The 12,564-nt window shown below is 49.9% G+C and overlaps 2 protein-coding genes across 8 annotated transcripts in view; both read left to right on the top strand.

The window, feature by feature from the left end:
- The window catches only part of UBR4 (ubiquitin protein ligase E3 component n-recognin 4), a 66,431-nt gene extending 63,199 nt beyond the window's left edge, over positions 1 to 3,232 (top strand). For all 6 annotated transcript variants that reach the window (XM_015882452.2, XM_015882451.2, XM_015882450.2 and 3 more), the window contains 3 exons: positions 904 to 994; positions 1,295 to 1,457; positions 2,282 to 3,232. In XM_015882452.2, coding sequence (XP_015737938.1) covers positions 904 to 994; positions 1,295 to 1,457; positions 2,282 to 2,346 — 319 coding nt within the window. In that variant the 3' untranslated portion in view covers positions 2,347 to 3,232. The remainder of the gene's footprint in view (positions 1 to 903; positions 995 to 1,294; positions 1,458 to 2,281) is intronic.
- Positions 3,233 to 6,097: 2,865 nt separating this feature from the next.
- IFFO2 (intermediate filament family orphan 2) overlaps positions 6,098 to 12,564 on the top strand; it is a 27,853-nt gene continuing 21,386 nt past the window's right edge. For both annotated transcript variants that reach the window (XM_015882679.2, XM_015882678.2), the window contains exon 1: positions 6,098 to 6,798. In XM_015882679.2, coding sequence (XP_015738165.1) covers positions 6,215 to 6,798 — 584 coding nt within the window. In that variant the 5' untranslated portion in view covers positions 6,098 to 6,214. The remainder of the gene's footprint in view (positions 6,799 to 12,564) is intronic.

Raw genomic sequence — 12,564 nt, 5'->3', positions numbered from 1 at the left:
AGGTGATGGTCAGATGATTGAGCTATCCCTGTTCACTGCAGGTGAGTTGGAAATAGAAAACCTTTAAGGGTCCCTTCCAACTCAAGCCATTCTGTGATACCCTCTGTCCTGCTTCCTGCTGTCAGCAGCAGCTGGGCTGGTTCTGGATACCCAAAAAAGGCCACTTTCAAAGCGTTTGAGCAGTGATTGGAAGAGGCTGGTGACGGAGGTGGCTGTACCTGAGCAAAGTGTGCAAGAGAATTCCAAAGGCATGAGAGCTGCTGGCAGGAGGCTCTGCCGTGCCACAACCTGTTGGTGATTCATCTTGCAAGCTTTGGGAGTTGGTGCACCACGACAGCTCTGCTCCTTTTGTAGCATTTCTGCAGCTGGATGGTAGACGTCCCAAGGCACAAACCCTCCCATGGCCGTACAGGAATCCAGCAACGTTAAGCAGAAATTGTTCCATTTCACCAAGGTTCCTTTTTGGGGCTAGGATCAGATTCTGCCATTGCCTGAGAGCCATGTTTTGTTATTTCTTTGGGAATATTCTATACTGCAGCTGGTGGACATACAAGTGAGGGCTGTGCATAATATTTCCAGCTTTGCTGTTGACTTCCCACTCAGCCTTAGCAGTTCACTTCCCTCTCTGCTTGATTTCTCCCCATGAAACACGTTTTTTATTGGCTCACCTGCTTTGGTAACAGCAGGTACAGCTCGTAAAGCAATTCCCCAGCCACAGGAACCAATGCAGGATGCCCAAGGTTTGTTTTGTGTCCAAGAGCACATAGCAGAGCTCCCCAAGAGCCATTCCCCACACATTATTGACAGCTTTGGGGCCGTTTCAGCTTTCACACTATTCATCACATGGGTTACCAAAGCATAATAAAGTGATTAACTCCAAGATGGATTTCATTATCTCTCTAGATTGGCAGATAAGGCGGTGAAGGAATACGCAACGTACCGCTCTGGGCTTCTCTTCTGGGCCCTCGTAGATCTCATTTACAACATGTTCAAGGTAAGAGAATCATAAAGGTTCTACTTGTGCACTTGCTTATTTTTCAACCAAGGGTGTTGAGAGGGTAAGGAACCAGATAGGGACATCCACCAAATAGCTTAAAGCTTCCAGGAAGGGTTAAATAATTAGGGTGAGAAGACACCTCATTGCATTCTGTACAAAGAGACTGGGAAGTCATCAATGGGGTGACTTTGTAATGGGGTTTGGGACAAATCCAGTGACAGCAGGGCATGGTTGTCAGTCTTGAAGTTGTCCATTGGACCGGTTGGCACTGAGCTGTCCCTCTTTCTCCTCTTACAGAAGGTGCCTACCAGTAACACAGAGGGAGGCTGGTCCTACTCTCTTGCTGAGTTCATCCGACACAACGACATGCCAATACACGAAGCTGCAGACAAGGCTCTGAAAACCTTCCAGGAGGAGTTCATGCCAGTCGAAACGTTTTCCGAGTTTTTGGATGTGGCTGGTAAGCATGCAATGCACTTTGCTTTCCCTTTTATAGGCTGCCTTATGCAACTCGTGACTCCAGACGGCAGCATTCCCGACACAGCAACGACTTGTTTGCAGGGAGGGGAGGAGACCTTGGCACCCAGCTGTGGCCTCAGCTATTTCCCAAACACGCTTGAGCATCCCCAGACAGGAAAATTTCTCTCACCTGATCTTCTCGTCCTCCCCCTGCTCTGTTAAATAGCTGACATCACAGCATAAGGATGTTTGGGGGTATATGAATCACTGAACCATAGAATGGTTGGAGTTGGGAGGTAACACTTAAATGCCACCTGGTCCAACTGAGCTGGACACCCACATCTCCATCAGTGCTCAGAGCCCCTCCAGCCTGATTTTGGGTGTCTGTACCACCTCTATGGGCCCTCAGTGTAAAAAAACCTCCTTCTATCCATTCTCAAATCTCCCCTCTTTTAGTCTGAAGCCATTTCAGACAGTGAAGCAGTGGATCATTGTTCCAGCTGGTGGGTTTTCGTTATCCCCAGCTTCTAAAAACTCACTTACAGAGAAGCTGCTCTTCTGCTAAGAGTTCCCAGTGCCTCCCATTTTCCAATGTATGGAGCTCACTGGGTCCCTGCAGCAGCTCTGTTCCCTGCATGGTTTTAACACACACACCTCAGCCCCATGCATTCAGAGGGTTTATCTTTGTTGGGTCCATACTTAAAAATAACATTGCAGCTGTCATTATTAACTTAGAATCCACATGCCCTTAGCACCAATCTGTAACGTCGGCTGGAGAAACCACTTCTTGGAGCTAATTATTGTCTTGTCTTCTTCTGTTTAAAGGACTCCTATCAGAAATCAGTGACCCCGACAGCTTCCTCAGAGATCTTTTGAATTCCATCCCCTGAGCCTCCGGCACAGAAGTGATGGACAGAGACCACACTAGCTTGCCTTCCATCCCCGTGTTCCTCCTCGTGCAGTCTATCCCTCCCTGAGGAGTGCTGCAGTTTATTGGGGTTTTGGTTTGGTTTTGGTTGTGTTTGGTTGTTTTATTTTCCCCCCCCTGTTGTTTATTTTTTCTTTTGTTTTTATTTTCTACAGGATTTTTTCTTCCTGGAGTGATGTGGAATTTAGCTTTGTTTTATCTTTTTATTTCAGTGCTTCTGTCTGTAAAGCCTTTTGTGTATTCAGCTGGTTGAAAGAACTTGTACAGAGAGGAATCCATACTAGGAAATCTTAATGCTTTAGTGTGCACCTCTTTGAAGTTAAATAAATCAAACCAATAAGTAAGATGGGTTTGACGAGTATTTTAACCTAAATGCCAAGCTCTTTCCCATCTTTTCTTTCAGAGCTGCTGCTCTTTGTGGAAACATAGGAAGCAAAAGCCTTGCAGGGAGCAGACTGGCAGTGGTCACTGATGCACTCACAGAGCAGGTTTCCCTTATGGGATGTGAGCTTTAGAGACCCATGTATTGCACACACACACACCCCTTATCACACCTGGCCAAGGGGAGCTGTGTGTCACGCCTCTCTTTAATCCAGTACAGTTTTCAGCTATGAAAAATGCATGGAAAACAAGATGCCACGTGCTTCTAGAGCTGGGTGCTTGCTCTCTGCTGGTAAATCATGCACTTTGCTGTGCCCTGACCCAGCGCCATGTGCCTGCATTGAACACAGCCCTGCCCTTCTTACCGAGCTGTGCATGATGGTAAGCTGCCTCTACCACTGCTGTCCTGTAGCCCACCTGCCACCTGGCTGAGCTGGAACCCAATAAAGCTTTCCCTGTCATCTTCATCTCTGTTTGAACTTGAATTTCTGCAATCCTAACGCAGTCCCGTCACTGTAACTAGTAATTATTTCAGAGGATGAATAACCCGCCGGCCCGTTTGATGCCTTTTAGTGCTGAGCATGTGCTGTGATTTGGCAGTGAGCAGATGGGTGACAGTGCTGTTTTCCTTCTCACCTCTGCAGGTGCTTATTTCGCTCCTCTGCCTCAGTCTCCATGTTCCTAAACCAGGGCTGAGCCTCTGCTTTGTTTCTCACAGCCGTTGCCCTGGTATGTTTTCATTACAGCCGAACACAAACACACCCCAGTGCTTCTGGGCATCAAGGAGGATTCCCTGCAGTTTTTCCAATGTAGAAGTCATTTATCTCCCCATGTGGCCGCCCAAACTGCTGCTTTCTGAGCACAATGTTTGGGTCCCACCTTTGGGACGTGAGGGTAGGAAAACCACTGGGTGCTATTCAAGGGAACCCAGTGCCTTGCACTGCTGCTTCCAATAGGGATCATACAGGACGGGCTTCAGGTGGGGATGTGTTACAGCCAAAGGGATGCTCAGAACTGGGGTAAGGTTTGCCTCTCCCTGGGAGGGATGTGAAGTCAAATTGCCTCAATGAAATGCCATAGTGATGAGTGTGCCGGCTTATTGGGGTGATTCCTGCTCTTCTCAATGCTGATGCAAATATTTGGTTACTGGGGAAGCAGGCAATGTTAGCACCTATCACCAAGGGCCGTGTCTCTGCCATGCTCTGCCTGCAGTGCTGTCACCTGCACCTCCCATCGCTCCCTTTGTATCTGCTGTGGGTTTGTTTCCAAAACATTTCTGTTATCTCCACGCGGAAGGGGATGTTGGTGACACCGAGATGGTGTTGTCCCATTGCAGAGATAATGGTAGGAACTCCCAGTGTGCAGAAATATGGAGAATATGTGAAGGTGATCAGCATGTGAGGAGCGTGGTCCCAGGGCTGTCACAATTATTTGCTTGTTTTATGCAGTGTGATTCATCTGGGACTTAGGATGGCACTGTGCAAGGCCCTCTATGGCCTCCAGCACTTACCAATGGCTCTACATAGGGCCACTGATGGGAGTTGGGGGGCTATATGGTGCCTACCAATGGCCTTATATAGCCCCCAGTGCCCACCCATGGTCCTATATAGCCTCTAACACCCATCAGTGACCCTATATAGCCCTGAAAACCTACCAATGGCCCTATGTAGACCCCAGTACCCACCAATGGCCCTATATGGTGCCCAGCAATGGCCGTATGTAACCCTCAGCACCTACCTGTGGTCCTATATAGCCTCTAACACCCATCAGTGACCCTATATAGCCCTGAAAACCCACCAGTGGCCCTATACAGCCTCCAGCACACACTAATGGCCCAATATAGCCTCTGATACCCACAACTGGCCCTATATGGTGTCTGCAATGGTTCTATATACCCACCAGTGGCCCTATATAGTGCCCAGCAATGGCCCTATATACCCCCCAGTACCCACCAATGGCCCTATATACCCCCCAATTCCCACCAATGGCCCTATATGGTGTCTAGCAATGGCCCTATACAAGCCCTAGTACCCACCAATGGCCCTATATACCCCCCAATACCCACCAATGGCCCTATATACCCCCAATACCCACCAATGGCACTATATGATGCCCAGCAACGGCCCTATATACACCCCAATACCCACACACTTGAACCCTATATGGTCCCAGCAATGGCCCTATATTACCCCCCAGTACCCACCAATGGGCTCCTATATCCCCTAATACCACCAATGGCCCCTATATACACCCTCAATACCCACACGCAATGGCCCTATATGATGCCGCAGCAATAGGCCCTATATAGCCCCCAGAACCCACCAATGGCACTATATGGTGCCAAGCAATGGCCCTTTATGCTCCCAATACCCACCAATGGCACTATATGGTGCCCAGCAACATGCCCTGTATACCCCCCAATACCCAGCAATGGCCCTTATACCCACCCAAATGGCACTTATATGATGGCCAACAGTGGCCCTTACACCCCCCCAATACCCACCAATGGCCCTATATGTCCCCCAATACGCACCAATGGCCCTATATAACCCCCAATACCCACTAATAGCCCTATATCCTCCCCAATACCCACCAATAGCCCTATATAACCCCCCATATACCACCACATAACCCTATATACCCCCCCATATACCACCACATACCCCTATATACCCACCAATGGCACTATATGGTGCCCAGCAATGGCCCTATATACCCCCCAATACCCACCAATGGCCCTATATACCCACCAATGGCACTATATGGTGCCCACCAATGGCCCTATATACCCCCCAATACCCACCAGTGGCCCTACATACCCACCAATGGCACTATATATGATGCCCAGCAATGTCCCTATATAGCCCCTAGTACCCACCAATGGCCCTATATACCCCCCAATACCCACCAATGGCCCTATATGGTGCCCAGCAATGGCCCTATATAGCCCCCAGCACCCACCAATGGCTCTATATAACCACGATTGGCCCTATATGGTGCCCAGCAATGGCCCTATATACCCCCCAATACCCACCAACGGCACTATATACCCACCAGTGGCCCTATATGGTGCCCAGCAATAGCCCTATATCCTCCCCAATACCCACCAATGGCCCTATATGACTCCCCATCCCCCATTCCCCTCCAGCTCTCCTCACTCCCCCCCATAAACGACCCCCAACCAACACATGCAGAGGGGGGGCGTGGCCTCACCCAAAGGGGGCGTGGCCTCACTAGAATAGTGGGCGTGGCCAGAGCGGAGGGCGGCTGTGGATAAAGGGGCGGGGCTTAGCGTTGGTGGGCGGGGCTTGTGGCCGGTGGGCGTGGCTTCGCGTTGTGGGCGGGGCTTAGTGCCGGTGCGGCGGTTGCGGCAGCTCCCGTCCCTCCCGTCCCCTCACACCGGCCGTTCCCCTCCCGTGAGGCGGCCGCTCCCTCCGTTCCCATCCGCCATGAACTCGCTTCTATTCGGTGAGATGGCCCGTGCTTTCTCCCCCGGACTCACAACGACTGGAAGCGGTTCACCCGGTCCGGCTGCTGGAGGAGCGGCGGGAGGCCCACCGGTAACGGCGGCTCTGAGGAACGATTTGGGTTCTAACATCCATCTCCTCAAAGGCCTCAACGTGAGGTTCCGTTGTTTCCTGGCTAAAGTGCACGAGTTGGAACGGAGGAACCGGCTGTTAGAGAAACAATTAGCGGCCCAGCAATGCGAACGGGACCGACGGCTTCGATATAAGACCTTCAACCGGGACCAGGCCGTTCAAACCGATGGAGGCCTCCCGTTAACTGCTCTGTCTGCAGGCACCGGACCGGGTTTGGTTCCATCTCATTATAGTCGTTTACCCGGTACTATATGGAGCTACACCCAAGTGAGACGTACCGGTGGTGGTGGGTTAGAAACGGTTCAAGGACCCGGTGTATCGTGGATTCATCCGGATGGGGTCGGGGTACAGATCGATACCATCACACCCGAGATCCGAGCGCTCTACAACGTGTTGGCCAAAGTCAAGAGGGAGAGAGACGAGTACAAGAGAAAGTGAGTGGGGTATTTGGGGGGTGGGATTCAATTGGACCCCCCCCTTCCTCCCCCCTTTCCTCCCCCCCTTCCCTTTACAAGGGGCTCTATTTAGGGTTGAATGCTCCTTGATCCTCTGGAGAAGGGATTTGGGTTCCTCCAGTTATGAATACCCTTCCCCCAGCATCCAAAGAAGGGATCCCCAATTGGCTCCCAACACCCTATAGAGAGTGGATTTAGGGCCCTCCTGGTTGTGTGGCATTGCGCTGGGGGCACAGGGATAGGCCCTGTGTTACACCTCCATCCTATGGAGGAAGGATTTAGAGCCCCCCCCCCCATTACAGGTGGGATCCCAGCACTGTGACCTGTTTGAGAAGGGATGCCCCCCCACCCCCCACCATGTTCCTCTGGAGAAGGGATGTGGGGACTGCAGTTAGGATTGGGTCCTCAAACACTGTGTTCCTTTAGAGAAGGGACCTGGGGGCTCCAGTTGGGCTCCCCCAGCTCTGTGATCCTTTGGGGAAGAGATTAGTTCCCCCTCCCCTATAAGATGGCACAGCCCTGGGAGCAGAGGGATATACAGACCCCTATTGGGGTTAGGCTGCACCAGGAGCCTTTGGAGATGAGATTTGGGTCCCCCTCATACTGTGATCCTCTGGAGAAGGAATATGGGGACCCCCAGCTGGCGTTAGGCCCCTATTTTGCCATGATCCTTTGAAGAAATGATTTGAGGATCCCAGCTAGGGCTAAGCCCCCATGAAAAGGAATTTGGGATCCCCCAGTTGTGTGGCAGAGCCCTGGGGTTGTGGGATGGGCCCCCCTTGAAGCCTTTGGGAAGGGAATATGAGACCCTCAATTGGGGATGGGCCTCCTGGGGGAGGGATTTGGGTCCCCTCAGTTGGGTAGCTCAGCCCTGGGGGCACAGGGATATGTCCCTTAGCACCACAATCCTTTGGAGGCAGGATCTGGAGACCCCAGTTGGGGATGGGGCCCACTTTACAGCCTATGGAAAAGGGATTTGTGAGTGCCCCCCCCCACCAGCACCGTGATCTTTAAAGAAGAGATTTAACACCCCCCCCCCTTACCCCAGGTTGGGTGGCAGGAGGATGGGCCCCCCAACATCACAATCCAGATGCTGGCAGCCCAAGCTCCCCCCTTTAGGAAGGATGCTCATGGGTTTAGTGGTGGGGGGGACCATAATTGAGGAGGGTTTGCTCCTCCGCCAGCATCCACTGTGCTGCAGGGAGGCTCCGTGCTCCAAGCATTGTCAGCTGTGCTGTAAAACCCCTCCAAAACCCCCTTTTTGGAGATGGGGAATAATCTGTTGTTCAAATCGCATCGGGTCGTTGTTCCTTAATTGAACTCGTTCTTCATTTTGTGGCTTAATCAGCCATCGGTTTGGTCCGCCGGTTCTCTTCAATTAGCTCAGTGCTGCAATATTTGGGTTGCAAATACTGCAGGGGAAGGTTTACGTGAAGGGGAGCTGCTTTGAATTGATCAAAACAAAACAAAAGCCACCCGGGCAGCCTTTGTGAGCCTTGGGAACCTCAAGATTCCCTTCAGCTTATTGGGGAGGGTTTGAAATGATGTTCTTTACCCCAATGATGGATAACGTTCCTTTTGCAGTGCTGTGTTTGCTGCTCAACGCATCTGTGGTAGAGATGGAGGCCAAGGGAGGAATAAAAGAGAGAGAAAAAGGGTAGATGGGATTCTGCAGGGAAATCCCTGCATTGCATGAGAGCTGCTGGGTGATGGGATGGATGTGAGCACCCCCATTTTGGGGTGTTTTAGGGCTTAAAATGTGTTTCTTTTGTGTTTTTTTTGCTGGAGAGCAAATGTAATCCTTTATTTATTTCTTTAGGGAGCAGCTCTGGTGGAGCTGAATGTCTCCTGTATAACAGAGCTGCATTGTGTGGCTTTATTTGCATTGTTTTATAACAGGACTCGTGAATTAACTTGGTTCAGGATGCATCTATAGGTAGGAATATTCTGCTCCGGTAATGATTTCTGCCCTGGTAATGATTTCTGCCCTATGTGTTTATTACTAGCAGCTAATCTCAATGCATCTCCTGCAATCTGCCGTGCCTTCATTGCCAAGCACTGGGTCACCCACTACATCCAATGGAAAAAAGAAGGTTTCCTCTTTGTTCAGCTGCCACCGTGGGGCTGTGTTTGTTTGGTTGGTACCAGGGAGATGGGAGGAAGCTGCAGTGCAATGGGGCTGGGTGTTGTGTCACCAGGATGCCCTGTCATTGTGCCCCATGGGCTGGGTTGGCTTTGAGCACCATCATCCCTGCTCACCAATGGGGCTGTGGTGTCGGCGGTGCCGTTCTTGCATTAGATGCCTCAGTTTGGTGTTATTATCCTGGGTTAACGTGGTGTTGTGTTTATCAGCAGCCTTGGAAAGGTGGGTGTGAGTGCGTTCATGCCTGTTTGCAAGGGGGAGGGTTCTTTGTTGTGGCACATGTTGACATTATCTTGCAGGAATATATTCAAGTTATTTAGGGAAACAATCTTCCAATGGATAATGAGCCTCGTGGTGTTAGGGCCTGCATAAAGCTCATTGCATGCAGGACTTTCTGATACAGATCTGCAATCCTACAAAGCCATGCAAGAGGCAACACTTTGCATTCAGCTGCCCTTAAAGACCATGGAATCACAGCTTTGGGTTGGAAGAGGCCTTGAAGATCTCCTTTAAGACCCGTGTGCTCTGCCAACAGAGCTCTGCTGACGTGGTGAAACACTGCTGCAGTCCTGCCTTGCTCTATTCTATTCCTCTCCCTTCCTTTAACTGCTGTGGCAAGCTTTGCTCTGAATGCTTGAATAGATTTGTCTATTATGGTTTCAAAATTGTTCTTAATTGGAGCAGATATTGAGCTGGCCAGATGTTGGTTGTCTTTCCCAACCCAGGCTTAACTCTTAGCAAGGGTTAGACTGGAAATAATTGTTTTACCCCCAAGATGGTATTTGGTTGGGAAGATTAATCAAGTCCACTTGAAGAAAGAGATTATCTTAAATTTGCTGCAGCTGGAAAGGACAAAGATGATCATTGTCAAAGGCACCGCGTGTCAAAACTCACCGGGTCTCATGTTTTAAAGGGGGGGAACTTAATAAAAACGTGCTTAAGAGAAGCCCTGGAGGAACGGCTGAGGACTTTTAAAGCAGTGGTAACAAGATGCAAATGTTAACGCATAGAGCCAAGCAGAAACAAGTAGTTTTGTTATCCCTCCAGAAGAATGCAGTCAGCAGAAGCACCTGGGGGTTGGACTTTCAGTTGGTTACAGAGCTGGCAATGATGCAAAGGCCACACGTATATATGTGGGTATACGTTTAATTCTGGTGTATATAGGGATGTATTTAACTCTGGGATGTGTAGCTTTATATTTATAAGGGGTGGTTGTGTTGCAGTGAGGTTGTTTGTGTTCTGCGCCGCTTCCCATATGGATGCGGCCCCATGTCATTGATTTCAGGTACCCCTCATAGATGTGAATCAATAAGGCTGGAGAAGACCTTTGCTCCAACTGCCCACCTTTAAGTGCCCACCCCTGGGATATTCAGTCTTAAAAAGAGGAATTTACTCACCCTGCAAGGGCAAGAGAATGGGATTTCTGGGGTGTAGTAATGCAGGATGAGTTTGGGAGGAGAACACAGGGCTCCTTTTGATCCTTCTATCCAGCAGTGCTACACAGAACCAAGGGATCGAGGCTCTATTTGTTAAATACTTACACCAGATGAACGTTGTACCTTATTAAACTGGCTTGGAATGGGAATCACTAGGGGTAGAGTTGAGTTGCTAAGACTGATTTCAAATAGCACATTAGCTATTCATTCTGTGCTTTATCTTTGCCTCGCTATTAGCTCAGAACCCCAATTAAAAGGACGAACTTGCAGATGAATTGGATCAGAGGGAGGAATGGCCACGTCGTGCGTGAGTTTCAGAGAAACTTGGGCTGTGCTCTTCAAAGAGTGGCTTCCCCTGTTGAAAGAGAACCACGACGCTTTCTGTGTGTGTTGAATTGGCCTTTTATTCCTCAGTGACTCACGGTGGGAAGCCTCGGACTTGGTGAAGGGGAATAACCAGGCAGGGAACTCAGCTATGGGGCTGCAAAACCCCCACGTGCCTCTGATCTCCAACTTATCAACCCCAAGACCCTTCCAGCATAGGGGTGAGGCGAAAACAAACCTAAACCCGAGTTATTTCTAGCTCTTCATCATGGCTAATCACAGCCTTTCTGCAGTGAGCACTGGGATGGAGCTGAAGGAAGCGCTGAGCCCATAGACAACTCAATGGCTGCTTTTTTGTGGTTGGGCATTTGTGGTGAAGCTCTGCCAGGTCTTAAGTTAGCTGCCTGCATTTCCTTCTCTGTGACTAACTCACTATTCTCAGTTTGCTGGAAGTATTCACAGGATGTTGCTCTTTTTGGCTCAAGTCTCTATTTTCAACATAAAGTCCAGCTGTTTTCATGGAATCATTAGGGTTAGGAAAGAGCTCTATGGTCACCAAGTCCAACCATCAACACGCCATCACCGTGCCCATTGAATGTGTCCCTAAATAGAACCATTAAGGTTGAAGACCTCCAAGATCACCAAGTCCAACCATCAACCCATGACTGCCATGCCTATGGGCTGTGTCCAGTGTGAGCTGTAAGCGATGTGATTGAATGCATCTCCATTTTATCTTCAGAATAGAGGAGAAAGAGAGTGTGATGTGAGCTTGGATGCACTGATAGATCATAATGCTTTGGATATATTGCTGGAAAGCCTTGGTTTGAGGTTGGAGATGCCCACGCTTGCTGGTTAATGACTCACATTGGAGGGTGGCATTTGGTTTTGGTGCGAAAGAAAGAAGTCATGTGTATGGCATTTTGTAATCCCTGGCTGTCTCTGGGTCTCTCTGCTTCAAAGCAGGCATGAAAAATCCCAGTGGTTTCCCAGTGCCTGCTGGTGAGTTCAGGAACTTAGAAATGAAATTATTAGTGTTGTCCTTAACACATAAGAGAATCCCTCTCCTGCTTTTTGTGCTACAAGTGGTGTTGGTCAGCATGCAAAAGCAGCATTGGCTTGCACTCTAATAAGCCCCACTGCTGCTCTCAGGGCCGGTTCTCAGGGTGAAAAACAGAATTCCCCCTTGCAGGCATAAGGCAATGTGACATAACCCCCCCATGGCTCTTCCTGTAAAGCATTGGCTGTGATGAAGCACTGAGCAGTCTGAGTTCTGTCCTTCCTCTTACCCCAAATACCTCCCCAATGACTCCACCAGCATCCCTGACCTCTGGTTGTCTTTATGTTCCGCTTCGCTTTGAAACCCTCCACTCTCAAAAAGAAAGGGAGGAAAAAGGAGTGCAAGGCCCTTAAGAACTCGTAATTCACAGGGCAATGTTTTCCCACTAATCTGTATTCTTTACCCAGCACGTGGAGCTGCTGGCTGCCAGCAGGAACAAAACGACCCTGGGAACGAAACCCCTCCTGCAGCGATGCCATGAAGGATTTCAGCCCTTCCAAAACAGCTCTGGGACTTCAGTAAGCTCATTTGGGGACAGCCGTCCCTTGGGTTAGCTGGGCTTGGGGCTGTGACTCAGCCTGGAGCTGCAGGCAGTGAGCTCACTGCCAGCCACGCTGCTTCTGACAGCCCTGCTGCCTTCAAACCAAGTTTGTCCTGCAGCTCCTCAGCCCTCCATCATCTCTTTTCCCTTCCCTAAATAGCACAAGCATTCCACTGCCGGAGCTTTGCATCCCACTAATAACCACGTTGCTCATTTAGCTCAGGTAATGTAAGCATTTGCTCTG

The sequence above is a fragment of the Coturnix japonica genome, chromosome 21 (assembly GCF_001577835.2).
Source record: "Coturnix japonica isolate 7356 chromosome 21, Coturnix japonica 2.1, whole genome shotgun sequence".
Taxonomy (NCBI): domain Eukaryota; kingdom Metazoa; phylum Chordata; class Aves; order Galliformes; family Phasianidae; genus Coturnix; species Coturnix japonica.
The sequence above is the reverse complement of the archived record's forward strand: the minus strand, read 5'-3'. Positions and strand labels throughout refer to the sequence as shown.